Source organism: Schistocerca gregaria, chromosome 2 (genome assembly GCF_023897955.1).
Source record: "Schistocerca gregaria isolate iqSchGreg1 chromosome 2, iqSchGreg1.2, whole genome shotgun sequence".
Taxonomy (NCBI): Eukaryota; Metazoa; Arthropoda; class Insecta; order Orthoptera; family Acrididae; genus Schistocerca; species Schistocerca gregaria.
This window is the reverse complement of record NC_064921.1, coordinates 242921983-242941965: the sequence shown is the minus strand read 5'-3', so window position 1 is coordinate 242941965 and position 19983 is coordinate 242921983. Positions and strand designations below refer to the sequence as shown.

Genomic DNA, 19983 nt, shown 5'->3' with positions numbered 1-19983 from the left:
TTGTAATCTTTGACTAATAATAATTCATATTTTAGCAAAAACATGACTACAAATCATTTGTAGAATCCTTCAGCTGGTCACATTAATCTATATGTCAGCTTCTATATGTTTCAGAGGAATAAGTATCAGAAAAGTGCACTTATCATTTGAGTGACTGAATACTATATCACATTGTGTTGTCTAAATACTGTTTATGTACTAAGCTGAACCTGAAATTCTTTCCTTGGAGTACGAATCAGTTCTTGTAACCATATTTTTTACATGCAATTACTGCAGTAATCCATGGTCATAAAAGTTTGTGGTGTACGGATGTAGATCTACATATGCTATTTACATAAAGCAGTCAATGGACTGGAGCAAATCATTTCATAATATCTAAAATGATTACTGTCTGCATTGCTTGATTAAGCGGTAAATACATATGTTATTATTTGAGTGAGTGTGTGTGTGTGTGTGTGTGTGTGTGTGTGTGTGTGTGTGTGTGTGAGAGAGAGAGAGAGAGAGAGAGAGAGAGAGAGAGAGAGAGAGAGAGAAGCATGTCAGAACAGTAATGATTTCTTGTGTCTTACAGCAGTTTTTAAAAACATGAACATGCTTATTCAGTTAAGACAATGCAGTCGTCATTCTATGAAACCAATTCTCAACACCTTATGAGAATCACTTGCAGATTAAATTATTATTTGCTGTTAGTACTCAAGGATAAAAATGGCTCTAATCAAAACTGAAAGTGTATTATTTGTAAAATAATAGCAACGTCAGTAGCAATACTCACTTTGCATCGTATATAAGGATCACCACATCTCACAGACCAGCATGAATGCCTGCATTGGTAGTCACACTCCTGGTTACAAGGGGGACAAATTTTTGCACAATCCATATTACATCTGTAAGTACAAAGAAAGTTGTTTTACTACATAGATTATGAGAAAATATTATGTTTCAACCACAGCATATTCCATGACCTTCATTAGCATACAATTTATGATTAAAGTGTTACTTGAGAAAGAGCTATATATAGGATATTTCCCTCATAGATGTAACATAAAAAAATGCTAAGTTGAAGTTTAAATATGTATCATGAACTACTGGCAGTGCCAATTTCTATATCGAAACAGGTAGCTATTCAAGAATATTCAAGAAAAGTTTAAGATTGCCCTTTTACTTGAAAATAATTTATATACAGGAGAACAACAAGTAATAAATAATGGTCACTTGAATTTGGATAAAGAGAGAAAAGTGAAGCATCTGACAGCATCTGAGATGGTTTATCATACATGCCATTCAGAGTCCAACATAACTCCAGTGCAACAGAAACTGAGAAAACAGAGTGAAATTAAATGCCTATTGAAAATTAAGCTTTAATTATAACTCAAATTTTTATTCATCATAATATCATTACGGTGATCATAATGTTGTGTGATTTACAAATATGATGAAGACATGATACAGATGATCACGGAAACAGAATGATGGAACATATGTATTTTTAAGGAGTTGGCCATAGTGACAACTGAACAAATTCACTATTTATTTCACTTCCAATGAAAATTATCACAATGAAAGTTATTACAGTTCTCTAACACTTGGTCAATGTGTTCCTCATGAGTGACCACTGCATTCTAGTAGAAGTCATGGGTCACAGAAGGAAGGACACGAGATATTCTCTCTTTTCCCTGCTGAGGGGATGAATACCTGAATACAGGGCATCTGGGCTTATATTCACAAATTCAGGTTGGCGACTGTTGTAGGTTTCTTCAAAGTCATCATAAGGAATGGAAAATTGTTATAAAAAGTGGTCTCGTATTTTACAGAAGGTAGTAACTTCTACAATCGAATCAATAGTATGTCAAGTCAATTTACTGGTAAACCTTCAAATGTCTTTTTTGTGGTTTGCTGTAAGGTCTTCAAGAGTCTTTGCAGATAAAAATCATTATGATGCATTTCAGCTACTAAAAACAGGTTCTTTGTTTTGCAGTAACAAATTACATGTTACCAATCTTCTGGTGAGACAATGTTTTGCATCTTTCTATATCTACATAAAATTTTGCAAGCTGCCTAAGGGTGTGTGGTACAAGGGTGGGACAGAGGGGGGGGGGGGGGGGGGTACTTCTGATACCATGAATTGATTTCTGATTCCCCCTTCTATGTCCCACTCGTGAATGGCATGTAGGAATATTTATTGTCGGTAAGCTTCTATACTAGCTCTATAATCTCTCGAATTTTCTCACTGTGTTCATTTTGTGAGATATATGTGTGAGGAAGAAATATACTGTCCGACTCTTGCCACAGAGTGTTCTTTCAAAATTTGAATTGTAAACCTCTCTGTTATGCAAAACAACTCTCTTATAATGTCTGTCACTGGAGTTTGTTGAGCATCTTTGTCACACTCTCACGCCAACTACATAATCTGGTGAAGAAACATGCCACACTTCTTCTCTCTCTCTTCTGTATGTCCTACCTGGAAAGGATCCCAGATTGATTAACAATATTCAAGAATTGGTCAAACAAGCACCTTGTAGGTCACTTCCTTTTTGGATGAGTGACATGTACTTAAGATTTTTCCTGTGAATCTCAATCTGGCATCTGCTTTTCCTATGTTGTTATTCCACTTAAAGTCTTCCTCTAGATTCAACTACATCATAGGTGAAATCATTTGGTAGTCAACTGTGTCCAGGAATTAAAAATTTTAAAACAACAGCATCCGCTTTGGTTGCAGAGCTTTTAAAATCTTTGTTGTCATTAACATAGTTTTTAAGTTTCGATTCTGATCAGGGCATGAATCTGAGTACGTCTATGCTTGTGGTCTCTTGCATTGTTTGTTATGTGCTGTTTCAGGCATGTAATTATCTCTTGTTGCCCTCAAGAACCTTTGTTTCTGGCCATGCAAACTAAAACCTTTGTTGTTATTGAAATCATGACAACCAGATTGATGTTAGTTTTACCTGGTAAGTATTTAGTGATAATACTAAGTAATATGAAATTAGTAAATCATGTAAAATCTGTATTAAGGAGGGTGACCTGATTAAATACGAAGAAGCAAATGCTATGAAAATGCAAATAAGGAAATTGGAGTTAGTCACTTTGGCTTCCGAATGCTGTTATCACATTCAGTTGACATGGAGAATATTGTCACCAACTGGTACAAGAATTAATGAACTGAATTACGAGTTCAATGTTTGGGCCACTTAGTTTTTCATGATCAAAAGAAGAAAAAATATAAAAACCTTGGGGCATTAACATCTATACTGTTTCTAATATGTGACTGCCATGGTCTCCTTGTCACTAGACGAGATTGCAATGTGTCTACAGGCAGTTCCCTATTCTTAACAGGGTTAAATTGAGTGATTTCCATTCATGTGGCTTAAGAGACGTCTGCCAAAGCAGAAGTTTGGTGTAATTTGTTATTTTGGACCTTCAGCGAATTGTTCAACAATCTACATGCTGACTTTTTATCTCCATTAGAGGATTAACGTGCCAGGGAGCAGAGAACAAGGTAATACACTATTTTCAGTAATTGCATGCACTGTTCCTGCTGTCTCAATTTTCTTGTTTCTCTGCATTCATGTGCAACCAAGCACCCGGCAGAAGGACACTTTATTACTATTAGTGTACAAAATGAAGATCCCTCTAACACATTCCATTTTGTATGCTTGGAACACTATTAAATTGATATGAAAGGCATTTGGAAAACAGAGCAGATCAACAAATTAATCTGTGGATTGCATTTCATCTGCTGCAGTACCTCTGCATCAAATACGGTAAAATTATGTGGAACCCAAATCCTAGAGACACTATGGAAAGCTATTGAGCAGTCTACCTAAACAAAGATATCTATGTACTTAAATTTACTAGTGTAAATAACTGTAAGGTTCTGGTGCCCATTTATGTGTATGTAAAAGATTTGTTTCACTTAGTCAAATTCAGATAGGATCTGGCTCTCACTACTGGCCAGTGAGGATACATGCTGTAACCCAGGGTTGTAGCTATGTAGTGGCAATGCTCCAGAGTCCTCAAGGAGAAGGGGGCCCGTTAAGCCCAAAAGAAAGAAACGAAAAAGACAAGGAAAAATTGCGATGAAAAGAAAAAGCGGAAAAAAACTATATTTATTGATGTATGTATACAAAAGTTAATTGTGTGTTGGTCATCAACAGCTGCAGTCTAGATCTAGTACTATGAATGTAAGCTAATTTACTAAATTTCATTTCAGTTTATTGCTTTAATTGTAAATAATTTTCAAGAATTGAAAGAACATAACAAAATGGTGCATTACCACTATGTCTGAATCAACTAACAGGAAAAAAAAGAGTCAAAGACCAACATTTTACGTCCACAAATTACAATCATTTTTAACATTGTGCTACCACACACGTACATCCCCATTGCTTAGTAAGTGTGAGAGTGTTATTGAGATGCTCCAAAAACTTCAGAGGCTCATGCTACAAGAGATTCAATATGCCTGACACAGATAGTAACTGTTAGAAACTACGAGAGCACACATTCCAAGTAGTGTTGGATAATGTATTACTTCCTCCCACATATGTCTCACATGATGACAACGAGAAAATCAGAAGAAATAAAAGCTATGTTTAAGGATTACCACAGTCATTTCTCAAAACACATAATTTACAAACAGAACAGGGAAAAGGGGAAATGATAGTGATATCAAACACACTTCCACCACACGTCATAAGGTGGCTTGTGCAGTACAAATGTTGAACATTAAAGAAAGGAAAGGTCAGTGCCCGACCACCAATTCCATAAAGCAGTACAATGCAATTCTCAAAAAAACTTGAAAAATTTTTCTTTGAAGAGTTTGGAGAACTGTCAAGTAGTAAACATAGTGACTAATTTTGCAGAGTTGTCACAAATCAAATATGCAATGCAGAAGTCTGATTATCACAAAGCTGATGGTTTGATTCATGATAGCACAAACAATTATTTTACTTTATGTGAAATATAGTCATTTTCAAATGGAAATGTTAACTAACAAATACTGAACAATAATTTTTAATGAAAATAACATCTTTTAAATTTGAGTTACTAATCACACAAAAAGGAGGATTTACCAGGGTTGGTCCTCCTAATTATCTTAATAATTTTGCAGAAATATATTCTACTATAGTGCTCTGTCAAACTTTTCTCCCAAATTATATCTCCCATTCCTACATACATATTTTCAACGTATCATCTGCATACATATTTAACAATCCATGGTGCATAGTGGAGGGTACTTTGGGCCACCACTAACCATTCCCCTTTTTGTTCCACTCATAAATGAAGCATGGGAAAAATGACTATCTACACAACTCTGTCTTGTATTGTCTTCACAGTCCTTATGTGAAATATGAGTTGACAACAGTAGAATTGTTCTGCAGTCAACCGTAAATACTGGTTATTTTAAATTTTTTCAATAGTGTTTCATGAAAAGAATGTTGCCTTGCCTCCAGGGCTTCCTATTTTGGTTCTTGAAGCATGTCCATAATACTTGTGTGTTATCCGACCTACTGGTAGCAGCATGCGTCTAAGATTGCTTTGATGTCTTTCTTTAATCTGGCCGAATGAGGATCCACAACACTCAAACAGTACTCAACTATGGGTTGCACTAGTGTTCTACATGTGTCTCACTTACAGATGAGCTATACATTTCCAGAATGAGATTTTCACTCTGCAGCGGAGTGTGCACTGACATGAAACTTCCTGGCAGATTAAAGCTGTGTGCAGACCGAGACTCGAACTTGGAAAGCCTGCGAGCTATACATTCTTAGAATTCTCACACAATAAACAAAGTCAACCATTCACATTTACTACTACTGAACCTACTTGCTCTTACATCATTTTGAAACATTACACCTAGATATTAAATCAATCTATGTCAAGCAGCACATTGCTATATCTGTAAGTCAATATTATGGTACTGTTTTTACTACTCATCTGCATTAACTTACATTTTCAACAGTTAGACATGCTAACATTTGTCATATCAATTAGACATTCTGTGTATATCATCCTGTATTCTCCTACAGTCACCCAACAATTACACTTTCACATACATTATAACGGCATCAGCTAACAATCACAGATTGCTGCTCACCCTATCCATCAGATAATTTACACATATAGAGAATACGAGCAGTCTTATCACACTTCTCTGGAGCACTCCAGAAAATAACCTTGTCTCTGTTGAATTTTTGGTGCCAACGACAGTGTGCAGGGTTCCATTTCTTAAGAACTCTTCGAGCTGCTCAAGTGTGTGGAAACCTATTCCGTATGCTCAGACCTTTGTTGCAGTGGGACCCTGTGTCCAATGCTTTTGAGAAATCTAGGAACATGGAATCTGCCAGCTGCTTAGGTCCATTCTTTTACCCTTCTTCTATGCAGGAGCCCTTCCACCTTTCAGTCTTCTCTTCTTTGCTTGCTACTGGAGTGTCATGTTAGGTCTAGATAATCACACAATTTTTTCTAATTTTTTAAAAGCTTTATTAAATTTTTCCCATAAATTGCAACTATATTTTGCATATTAATGTACACTTCTAATGCTCTGTATCTCTCTTCGGCTTCACCACTTTGCACTCTCTATCATCACTTGTATGTGCCTGTTCTCCTTTATGCCTGCCTCTTCATTTACTGCATTTCTAAGTTTTCTCCTTGCAAGAATTAAAATTAGTAATGCAGTTGTTATACAAGGACTTCTGCTGGGCCTTGCCTTATTGCCCCCCCCCCCCCCCCAAATCTGTTGTTGTCTTCCCTATTTCATCTCTCAAAGCTAGCTGTTCTTCTCACATTTGTTTTGAAAGAGGGTAAACAGAACATCTCTTGGTTAAAAACCAACTGAAGCAAAGTATCTAAAAAATGAAATACAAATATCTGCATCTGCATCTCATAAGGCACAGTCCATTATAAATTTTACTGAAAAAATTCTGGATGAAAAATACATCATCTGAACACATGAGGCAACCAGCAATAAATTTTGGAAGAAATAATCTAGACAACATTATTGACTGTACTTATAACTTGCTTCATATAAATTTGATTTGCAATTATGACAGTGACAGAGTGCAAATTCAGTTGCCAAAATACTATTTTACTCTAGGTTTCACTATTTTCATTCTTGTATATTTGTAAATTTTAATATCTTACTAATAACCTGAACACAAAGGAAAACTCACCCAAATGCAATGACCACATCATTATCAAACTGGAACAGTCCCAAGCAAAACAGCAGGACTTAAAAAATCTAGTTAAGGGAGCTAAGTAAAAGGTGGCATACGCAGTCACAAATTGGACATATCTGGATCAGGATGGTCAATTAAAAAGAAAAAAAAAAATACGTATTGCCAGAATGACCCCCAAAGGGGTTTACTAAGAGAAGTGGAGAGGTGGCCGCTAAAACCAAAATGCAAATAGCGGCTTGGGAGAAAAGGAGATGAGTGTGTTAGTGGTTCAGGTCCTGGAGAGCGAGAGAGCAATGCGCCTTTGCTTGAGCCCCTGCGCAGCCACGTCCAATGCATCACATGACCCTTCCTACATTACGCCATTGACCAAGGGGTTGAACAAATTGCATGATGGTTTTGAACTTTGTCCACTGATCCTCAACACTATCTGTACTTGAGACAAAACTTTTGTGTCGAGTCATCAAGTACTCTGAAATCTGCTTTTTGTCGCTTCTGTTTAGCAAAAGTGACAAAAAGCAGATTTCAGAGTACTTGATGGCTCAACACAAAAGTTTTGTCTCAAGTACAGATAGTGTTGAGGATCAGTGGACAAAGTTCAAAACCATCGTACAATATGCATTAGATGAGTATGTGCCAAGCAAGATCGTAAGAGATGGAAAAGAGCCACCATGGTATAACAACCGAGTTAGAAAACTGCTGCGGAAGAAAAGGGAACTTCACAGCAAAAATAAACATAGCCAACACCTTGCAGACAAACAAAAATTACACGAAGTGAAATGTAATGTGAGGAGGGCTATGTGAGAGGCGTTCAATGAATTCGAAAGTAACGTTCTATGTACTGACTTGGCATAAAATCCTAAGAAATTTTGGTCCTATGTCAAAGCGGTAGGTGGATCAAAACAAAATGTCCAGACACTCTGTGACCAAAATGGTACTGAAACAGAGGATGACAGACTAAAGGCCAAAATACTAAATGTCTTCTTCCAAAGCTGTTTCACAGAGGAAGACTGCACTGTAGTTCCTTCTCTAGATTGTCGCACAGATAAAAAAATGGTGGATATCAAAATAGACGACAGAGGGATAGAGAAACAATTAAAATCGCTCAAAAGAGGAAAGGCCGCTGGACCTGATGTGATACCAGTTTGATTTTACACAGAGTACGCGAAGGAACTTGCCCCCCTTCTTGCAGCGGTGTACCGTAGGTCTCTAGAAGAGCGAAGCGTTCCAAAGGATTGGAAAGGGGCACAGGTCATCCCCGTTTTCAAGAAGGGACGTCGAACAGATGTGCAGAACTATAGACCTATATCTCTCACGTCGATCAGTTGTAGAATTTTGGAACACGTATTATGTTCGTGTATAATGACTTTACGGAGACTAGAAATCTACTCTGTAGGAATCAGCATGGGTTTCGAAAAAGACGGTTGTGTGAAACCCAGCTTGCGCTATTCGTCCACGAGACTGAGAGGGCCATAGACATGGGTTCACAGGTAGATGTCGTGTTTCTTGACTTCTGCAAGGCGTTTGACACAGTTCCCCACAGTCGTTTAATGAACAAAGTAAGAGCATACGGACTATCAGACCAATTGTGTGATTGGATTGAGGAATGGAGAGAAATCTTCCGAAGTAAGAGTGATTTCAGGTGTGCCGCAGGGGAGTGTCATAGGACTGTTGCTATTCACAATATACATAAATGACCTGGTGGATGACATCGGAAGTTCACTGAGGCTTTTTGCAAATGATGCTGTGGTGTATCGAGTGGTTGCAACAATGAAAAAATGTACTGAAATGCAGGAGGATCTGCAGCGAATTGACGCATGGTACTGGGAATGGCAATTGAATTTCAATGTAGACAAGTGTAATGTGCTGCGAATACATAGAAAGATAGATCCTTTATCATTTAGCTACAATATAGCAGCTCAGCAACTGGAAGCAGTTAATTCCATAAATTACCTGGGAGTACGTATTAGGAGTGATTTAAAATGGAATGATCATATAAAGTTGATCGTCGGTAAAGCATATGCCAGACTGCGATTCATTGGAAGAATCCTAAGGAAATGCAATCCGAAAGCAAAGAAAGTAGGTTACAGTACACTTGTTCGCCCACTGCTTGAATACTGCTCAACAGTGTGGGATCTGTACCAGATAGGGTTGATAGAAGAGATAGAGAAGATCCAACGGAGAGCAGTGCGCTTCGTTACAGGATCATTTAGTAATCGCGAAAGCGTTACGGAGATGATAGATAAACTCCAGTGGAAGACTCTGCAGGAGAGACGCTCAGTAGCATGGTACGGGCTTTTGTTAAAGTTTCGAGAACATACCTTCACCAAAGAGTCAAGCAGTATATTGCTCCCTCCTACGTATATCTCGCGCGAAGAGACCATGAGGATAAAATCACAGATATTAGCGCCCACACAGAAGCATACCGACAATCCTTCTTTCCATGAACAATACGAGACTGGAATAGAAGGGAGAACCAATAGAGGTACTCAGTGTACCCTCCGCCACACACCGTCAGGTGGCTTGCGGAGTATGGATGTAGATGTAGATAGCATCTGTTGTTCAGGGTTCCTTCTGTGAGAATGTTAACAGGCCAGCGTCTCACACTGAAGTAGCAATTTTTGAAAAATCTATTGACTCTGTCGACTCCAGGTGGGTGATACCTCCACAACTACAATGTGTTGACACAAAGGTTTTGTATGGGAATTGTTCTGAAGGTTCCTGTTGTCTTTCTTGTGTCATCATGGCGAACTGATTCCATACTTTTTGAGGTGGAATGAAGACACAAGACCGTACACAGTATATGAAGGTACCATCTGTAAAGCAAGTTCTGTAAAATAACAGCATGGAAGATCTGCCACACCACCTATTCAAGCCCTGGATCTGGAAAAACATTTACTGTCAAAGGGAGAGCCACCTGTGAAACGACACTTCATACCCCAGCTGTTATGTAAACATTGTTTGGCTTTTTACATCACCATTACTATGGTGCAGCCATCAGTGAAGATGAATGGGCATATGCAGAGGGTGTACAGATGACACACAATATCCTGCTGCAGAGCATGCTGTGCAACATGACAAGTCATGACCTTGGTGTCTGTTTCACCACACATGGCACCTGGATTCTTCCTACAGACATCAGTTTCTCAGAACTCCACAGGTGGGAACTACCACTACAACATGTCCTTGGTTCTCACCATGCAACTGGCCTTAATTTACAGTAATTCCTTCCATCTAAGCATTTCTTCACAGTAACTACTCCTTTTTTCACTCCATTTTACTTTTCTACATCTTTCATTTTCTGACGCCATTTTTCGCTGTCCCCCTTCCACCTCTGTTACACACAATGAGCTTAGTTTTTCACTCTTATTAACTTGTGCACGGTGTTTTAGTAGTAATCTCTGCCTTGCATATTACCCTGTCTTCCACCTTTAAGCTCAAGTTTTCACATCTTGTCCAGTGCAGTCCCCAACATCAGTCTTTCATTCTCATCTCGTCCATTAAGTTTCCCTTGACCTGGGGATCTAGGTGACTTTTCTGAACTGCACCCCTTTCCCTAAACCTCTCTAGTCCTTTTCCTTCACCCCTCTTCCTTTTCCTTCAACACTTATGCCAGAAGAAGGTGCCACCAGCTCCAAAGCTTGTAAAAGTTAAACCCTTTTGTGTATTTGTTCTCCTGTCGCACGTGGTGAATAGACTTTTTTATCTATCCATTTAAATTATATTATCAATAATTATTTTCATTGTTAAACAAATGAATGAATGCCACATGATTTCCAGTAATAGCCACTAATGTCACTGGGTTATGGAATTTCAAGTGCAAGAGTCAGGAAAATTTTTAGCGGTTATAATTTCACAGAGGAAAGTGAAGTCGGCCAGACTTTGTACAGATCTTAAGAAAGTAAACATGGCCCAAGCAGGCAGTATTATATTTATTGTCTATGATAATAGCTAATTTTGACTTCTAAGTCATTTTCAAGACGTTATCATAAGCGATATGTACTGGCTATTTAGTCAAATGTGATGTGAATCTTGAGGCTTGTTATAAATGCCTGAAATTTGCTTAACAGTCAAAATTAGCTAATAGCACGGACAGTAAATATATTACACCTGTTTGGACCACATTTTCTTTCTCAAAACATCAGTCTCTCTGTTTTGTAAAACAGCTTGAGTGGATACTGTAGCAAAAAAGCTGGAAAATCTGACCACTGGAAATTACCAGATGAAACCAGTTATATTCACCAGCTTGCATTCTGTACACACTCTCGCAATAGGAGCCTCTAATGAAGAAACCCTCCAATGTAACATCAATATTTGACTGAAAGAGTTAAGGAATAAATGCAGGTCAATGTTGGATAACCAAAAACTAACGTTATAAACAAGAGGGAAGAAAGTCATAATATTACAGTGGAAGGGAAGCAACTTGAACATATTTGTAAATTTAAGTTACTTCAGCTCTACCATCTGAAGCAAAGAACAAAGGTTGAGTTTAATGTTCCATTGACATCGAGGTCTTTAGAGACAGAGCACAAGCTCGGGCTCAGTTCTATCTTCTGAACAGGTGGGAAGATGGAAGAAGAAATTGGGAGATGTCGGGCAACATGTTGTCTATTAAATGCAGCGCAACAGAACTTCCTCCCAGAAAGCAAGTTCAGCCAGCTGGTGTGGCCATGCGGTTCTAGGCGCTTCAGTCTGGAACCTGCTGCCTCGGGCATGGATGTGTGTGATGTCCTTAGGTTCGTTAGGTTTAATTACCGTATTTACTCGAATCTAAGCCGCACTTTTTTTCCGGTTCTTGTAATCCAAAAAACCACCTGCAGCTTAGAATCGAGTGCAAAGCAGAAGTTCTGAAAAATGTTGGTAGGTGCTGCCACAACTAACTTCTGTCGTTGAATATACGTAGCGCTTCGCAGGCACAAAGATAAATACTGGCACCAAAACCTCTGCATCAGTAAATAAATTTAAAAAAAGGTGGAAGACGAACTTTTTTCCTCCGCCCTGAGTGTCGAACACTGCATTTTCATACATTATCCAATGAAGTAAATACAAATTCCGTATTGTTCATCTTCGAATGTAGCAGCATTTCAATGCACTACAAAAATCCGACTGGCAAGACTGTTTGGGATGTTTGTCAATGTGGCCAACTCTACATTCTGAATTTTTTCCTACCTGTGAGAAGAGATGGTTGCTAATAAGAACTTTTATGAATTGTGAATCACATGCAGTATTCTCTTCACCATAATAATAATAATACGAATATAAACATTTTGCCATGTATTCTTTCGTGTTTGCTGCTATCTCATTTAAATCCTGTCTGCCTAATAAACTATGAAACTAGAGTGAGACAACAGCAAACGTGGAAGAATATACATGTCATGTTTATATTCATATTATTCTTATGCCGAATAGTGATACAGTCACAAATGAAGCACGGCAGTGGATTAGATTTTTAAATCTAAGATGACTCTAATTTCTGTGCAGAATGTAATGTACTCAAGAGGCGTCTGCAAAGATTTTCAAACGGAGAAAATTTTTCGCTAAACTCTCGTTCAGAACATCTTCTATCATACACAGTCTATTATTTGGTTCTTGTTGATCATTATCAAAGAAAGCAGCAGTGTAAGTAACAACAAATAGCAGTCTCTTGCCATTATTTCACTAATGATTCCTCTCTCTTTTTTTAAGCGGCGGTAGCGTGCACTAATGCAAGCCATGCCGCGAGCAGCGACAGGTTGTAAACACTCATTATCAGAATGCGACAAACAATGCATGACACAGTACAGTAATGCATTTTCAGCTTTGAGTGACGTAAACACCTATAAAAAAGAGAACAGCACCTATCAGATCAAAGAAAAATAAGCAATCAATTCAAACCAGACGAAGCATATGAAAAAGGGAAGGGTACCCATATAAATACAGACGGAGCGCCTGATGCATAGCAACGGCTACCTGGTAAAAGCTTAACTGCTAAGCTTGTGACTTGAACCAAACTACTATAGCTGTATCATCTTTCATTTGACCTAAATTGTGTCTCATATTACAATGGACCAACTTTGTTTCGATTTGGAGGTGCGGCCTAAAACTTCTTCCTCCCCTTAAATTTCATCTCTCAGATTTCAGGTGCGGCTTAGATTCGGGAAAATTTTTTTCCCTCGATTTCGAGTTTCATTTTTCAGGTGCGGCTTAGATTCGAGTAAATACGGTAGTTCTAAGTTCTAGGCGACTGATGACCTAAGAAGTTAAGTCGCATAGTGCTCAGAGCCATTTGAACCACAAAGCAAGTTCATCGGCTCTATGCTAGCTTGCTCTCCTGACCAACACATTTAGAGCAGGAACTGCCAAACTTTTTTTTTTCCACGTAAATAAAATACAATGACAACACTTAGCAAGAGAATCTTGTAATCTGACACAAGACAAGAATAGAAAGAGAGGTATCAACAGGGATAAAGTTATCTGTATATATGTCTACCACATCCTAATATTGATCACAGCTTGAATTTGAGCCAGTAAATAAGCACAGAAATATGCGGACTCAGGTGGTCGAGTATGATACAGTACAATTTTTCAAAGCAGCTATGCATACATTAAATTATTGAAATATAAAACAATAATATTAATTATAAATAGTGTTTTGTGCTGTAGCATTTTATCTTCTTTCGCAAATGAACAATGTAAATGTAAAATTCCTATAAACTGTGAGCCACTTACGCAATATGATGATCCACTGTTATTCATTTTACAGCATAAAACTAGGACTAGGCAATAGTATAATGTATTCAAAGAGTTATTCAGTAGTATGTCACATATGTATATGTAACTTACACCATTTAATGATCTATTTATTAATGTAGCCAAGTGAGTAAATGACTGAGTTCAAGATATAAGAAAGGGGCAAGATAATCACCTAATAAGAGATGGAAACATGACATTAGAAAATATGCAGAAGCAACATGGATGTCTATAGCAGAAGGCAATAGTGGATGGAAACTGTTAGGATAGGACCTTATCTTGCAAGAGATATCAAATGGCTCATGATATTGATGATGATGGTGATGATTCATTCAAATACATATACATTTTCGTACACTGGTCATTTGAAGGCAATTACCAAAAGGATGGAAAAAGATGTAAACAGAAGCACAAAGCTGGCTGGGAGCACTCTTTATAAACTGAATAAAGTTTGCAAAACTAAGTTACCAATGTGTGTGGAACAGAAAGTTTACAATTGGTATGTATTATCAAAAACATGGACTTGCTTGACAAGCTGTGGAGGGAGACATGCTGGGAAGAACTAGGAAGATATGAAACAAACAGAGCAGGCAACATGCTGGAGTGGAAGATATAATTATGATCGTAATGAAATGAAATGGATGTAGACAAAACACATAGCCAGCCCCTGAGATGGAAAATGGACAAATAAAAGTTTTTTAGCAGATTTCAAAAAACAGTGACGGTGGTGGTGGTGGTGATGTGGCAGTGGTAACTTTAAGCATCTGTGGATAAGAAAATACTGTGAAAATGGCCTATCAGAAATTGGTTACATATCGCAAAATACCATTCATGGTATGAATTTATTCCTGGGCAGAGTGCCCCTTAACTTCAATACTCTCAAGGAGATGCAAAACAATGAAAATTACTCAACCAATAAAGACAAGATATCTTTGCACTCTCCTCTCTCCCGAACTTTACTAGGTAGTCTACAGATGTATTTTTGCAGCATCACATGCATGCCCAAAACTGCATACCTGAACTCATTCTGGCAAGATACAGGCTGCCTTCCAATATATGCCTAAGTTCGGAATGTAGGAACATCTGCAGCATGATACTCGAATATCACCACACACACATGCAGTTCACTGTATTGCTATTCAAATACTGTCAATTGGCAGTATTACACGCAGTTTCCTCTGCCAATATACACTTTAGTGGGCTTCTACTGAAGACACTTGTTTGGAGCATGGGGCGACAGTGAAAGAGAGGTCAACTGACTGACAGGTTATTCACCATTTCCTGCTGAAAGCTCATGACGAAATATGTTGAATTTGGAGCTAGAATTAGCCAAACTGTAATCCCTACATCTGTCATCACTTTTTAAGCTTCCTTTAAAATCTACAGTAGTTTTGCATCGGTCAGTCTCACTCTCTTCTTTGAGCATTTCTTAACTGTACAGATGTTAGTTCTATAATGAAACTAACTGTACTTTGTGATGTCACATTCTATTTACCACAGTACTGGCATGTATATCTCTAACTTGCACTTGCTGTATGAATAAATTATAGATAAGTGTGCTACTATCTTGGGCAGCTAGAGTAGGGAAGTTTATAACTAATAACAAATTATAAGTGACTACCAGCACCTCTAAATAACTTTTTCTGTCAGATTCTTTCAAGAAATTTGCATTAATATTACCACTTAATGATGATGCCTTCCGTCTGTATGAGAGACAGCACAATAAGCCATCATGATTTTTCATGAAAATTCCCCAGTTATCCAGTAGAGACCTATATACTGTATCAATCACAAGTGTTACATTTCCAAATATTAACTCACAAGCACATGCTTCTGTATCATGATCTACAGAGAATTTACTTATTTCTACATTTTTGTATTTATATTCCTTTTTATGAATGTGACAGCTCCTTTATCCTTACTGGATCTACATGAATATGCAGCTAATTTATAACCACTCAGATAACAATGAAAACTGATTTTAAATGGCTCCAACAAAGTTCATTTTTATCCAGCATTTAATGGCCTCATTTAATCACTTTCTTTCGATTAAAGACATCTTCCACACAGTTCAGATTGGTGTTTCATAACTTTATATCAGTTCTATCCTGGTGTGCTGGAATAGTTTTTATTAATTAAGGTGGTTATGCATATTTACAGTAGTTTGATAGTCAAGATTTTCTTCTATTAAAAACCCATGAAGTTAGTAAAGGATTTAAGGCTTCAGTGTGAAGGCTATGGTTAGAGAGCACTAGCACCTCATGGTGGTGTGGAGTGGCTTCAGGATTCACAAGATGGACCATCACCAAGTGTGCACAGAGTGTTTTAACGACAGTTCCCAGAAAAGATCCCAGCTACAGCATGTAAACAAAATGCAGCAGAGGTGCTGTAAAGTGCGTGCAGATAAGGAGAAAAAAAGAAACCGAGAAAAGAACATGATGGTGGCGTACGCAGTGTAATGTGGGCCTCTGCACACCTGACTCTTTCAAAGAGTACCATACCTGAATAAATTATGCTTGATATAAAAATAAAAAAAATGCCCGACTTATGTACTGAATTTTTCTTGTATGCATGTTTTTTTCCAATAAAATATGTTCTTTTGTACATGCTTATTTCTTTCAAACATTACAAGTAATGAATTTTGGAAGTCAGATATTTTCCTTTTTTGGAAAAACATTTGACTTCGAAAATTCCAGAAAAAAATATCATTTATGTTCAGATATAGCATTAGAAAGACGAAGTTTCAAACTTTAATTTACGGTTCACTATCTTTATACTTTCTGCATGACTTCTATAAAAAGTCCATAAAATGGCTTGAAAAGTGTCAGTCTGCAGGGACAAAACATGTTTAAATGGCTAAGTGTGGAAAATGTGAAAATATTTTTTTATTTCACTTTGGGTGGAAATTTATTTATTTTGTTTTGAGGTCATATGCTTCACCACAATATGTTATTCATGCATTAACTTATCTAGACGAATATATACCTATGCTCTTCCCCACAAACTCCGGGGAGGGGGAAACAGTTTCGAGATTTTTCTTCCATCTAAAGCTTACTGCAGCCTGGTCTGCTGGAGATTGCTATTTGATCTTTATAGGCAATTCTACAGACAGGAAATGGTTAGATATCACTTCAAGACAACAATTAAACTGACACTTTGCTCACTCTCTTTCAATTATTACCAACTATTGCCTGCCCAAGATGTAATGAAATGTTTTGGAATTTGGTATGCACATTAGGTGATTTGTCCAACCAATCACTGCTGGCTTTTTATGGAGATATTTACAATAACTTCTGTCACAAAACACTGATTGCCACAGCAATGAATATCAATACATATAGGTATATAAATTATTTTGTACTATTTCACACATGAGTTTGGGACCTGAAGTTATAATATGAATTCATCATTATAAACTGTGTAACCTTTTTAAAACAACGTTGCCCTGCTGTTCTTAAAAGTAAAAGTATTTCCTTCACAAATTAAAACTAAATTCCATGTTTCATTTGCAGCACACATGCTTCTTAGTTTGTATATTTAGTATCAAACCTTTAAAAACATGAGCCATATATTAAACATACCTATGTCCACATATCTGCACACGGACACACTTCTCCTTGCATGGCAAATGAAGACGACCTTGAAAGCACACACTACAAGTTCCAGCACACACATGTCCACATTCCAATGTCATCCCAGAAGCTGTTTTACACCTTGATAATAACTCATCACTATATAGTGATAATTCTGAAATCAACGTACAATGATAATATCAGAAAAAATAAATGCAAACAACAAAGAAACAAGATTTACACAACCTGAAGTCTGCTAATGAACTCTTCATTGTTTTAAGATCCCCAATTTGTGGTTTAAAATTTCAGTACTGATTATACTACCACTTTAACTGAAATGTAGCTTAGGAAAAAGAAAATAGCTTAGTATCAAACAGAACGCGTTCATGCCAATAAGGAAACATGTAGTTCTACACATTGTAATGTAACTGCCTTGGATTTTGGTGTAGGAGCATGCAATACACAGTTTTTAATGTATTACTCAATACACTGTATCAAGTACTGTGTTGTTATATCTACAAATAGAAAATGGCACTAAACCTTTATATCTTGCTGGAGAATAGGAACATTGCAACATCAACAGTGACAGTGACAATATTTCAATAAAAAGTTTTTAAGCTAGTCTTCATCTATAATTTTTCATCTGGGTGACCTATGAATATTTTCTGGTTATTTAATTTAAATACTGCAGTTATGGATAGTAACAAGCTACATCTTTGTTGATACATCATTTCAACCATAAAAGCAAAGCAGAGAACAGAACTTCAACCAGTCCCCAAAGAACATAATTATTTGGTATTCATAACAGATTTCAGAGTGTTTACCAACTGCATTTATTAATAACAAAGATTTAAATAATAACATAACAATAACATTTAAGTTGTTTATTTACTGGTCTTGGTATGTAATTGCCTTGGCACTGGAAGTAACATAAGGCTACTGGCTACAAACATCCTCGTGGTTAGACACTGGACTCGCATTCGCGAGGACGACGGTTCAATCCCGCGTCCGGCCATCCTGATTTTGGTTTTCCGTGATTTTCCAAAATTGCTCCAGGCAAATGCTGGGATGGTTCCTTTCAAAGGGCACTTCCTTCCCGTCCTTCCCTAATCCGATGAGACCAATGACCTTGCTGTCTGGTCTCCTTCCCCAAACAACTAACCAACTAACTACAAACATCCTTTAAATGTGGCAGTAATTTTTGTTCAGAGCAATACTATCCTTCCAACTACCCAGAATCGCAAACCACTCACCTATTGCAGATTCACTGATGAGCTCTTCATGAAATGTATCAAAGGTGTGAGCAACCTGTCCACATTCTTCCAGAATGTCTACATCTACATACATACTCAGCAAAACCACAATACGGTGCCTGGTAGAAGGTACCTTGTACCAGTAATAGTCATTTCCTCTCCTGTTCCATTTGCAAATGAAGTGAGGGATAACGACTATTTAAAAGCCCCTGCACAAGCCCTAATTTCTTGCATCTTTTATCTCCATAGTCATTATGTGAAATGTATGTTGGTGGCAGTAGAATTGTTCTACAGTAAGCCTCAAATGCCATTACTCTAAATTTGCACAATAGTTCCTTATGGAAAGAGCTTCATCTTCCCTCCTGGGATTTCCATTTGAGTTCATGAAGAATCTCCATAATGCTTGCACTCCAATCAAACCTACTGATAACAAATGTAGCAGCCCGTCTCTGAATTGCTTTGATGTCTTCCTTTAATCTGATCTGGTGGGGATCCCAAACACACTAACAGTAGTCAAGAGCGGGTCCATGTACTCCATATGTCATCTGCTTTAAGCTACACTTTCCCAAAATTCTCCCAGTAAAATGAACCTGAGCATTCGCTTTCTCTACTATGAACCCAACATGCTCATTCCATTTCATGATGCTTTCAATTGTATAACCAGATACTTATTTGAAGTGGATGTGTTTCAAGCTGCACTCTACTAATACTGTATTCGAATGTCAAAGGACTATTTCTCCTACTCATCTACATTAACTTACATTTTTCTACATTTAGAGCAAGATGTCATTCGTCACACCTACTAGAAATTTTGTCTAATTTATCTTGTCTATACCTTGAGTCAGTTAATGATGATGCCTTCCGATACACCACAGAGTTGTCAGCAAACAGCCACTAATTGCTGCTCACCCTGCCCATCGAGTCATTTATGTATACAGAGAATGAAAGTGGTGCTATCATACTTTCCTGGGGCCTTCTTATGATATCTTGTCTCAAATGAACACTCGCTGTCGAGGACCATGTATTGTGACCTATTACTTAAGAAATCTTTGGGTCACTCACATATCTGCGAACCTAAGTCTTATACTCCAGCCATCATCAACAATTTGCATTGGGACACCATATCAAATGCTTTCCAGAAATTTAGGAATATGGAATCTGAATGGTGCCCTCCATCCATGGTTTGTATGATGTCCTGTGAGAAAAGGGCAAGCTATGCTTCACACAAGTGATGTTTTCTAAATCTATGCTGATTTGCAG

The 19983-nt window shown here is 37.5% G+C and overlaps 1 protein-coding gene across 2 annotated transcripts in view; it reads right to left on the bottom strand.

The window, feature by feature from the left end:
* The window catches only part of LOC126336770 (NFX1-type zinc finger-containing protein 1-like), a 448808-nt gene that overhangs the window by 78407 nt on the left and 350418 nt on the right, over positions 1 to 19983 (bottom strand). For both annotated transcript variants that reach the window (XM_050000781.1, XM_050000782.1), the window contains 2 exons: positions 17480 to 17645; positions 773 to 884 (listed from right to left, as the gene is read on the bottom strand). In XM_050000781.1, the coding sequence (XP_049856738.1) occupies positions 773 to 884; positions 17480 to 17645 (278 nt within the window). The remainder of the gene's footprint in view (positions 1 to 772; positions 885 to 17479; positions 17646 to 19983) is intronic.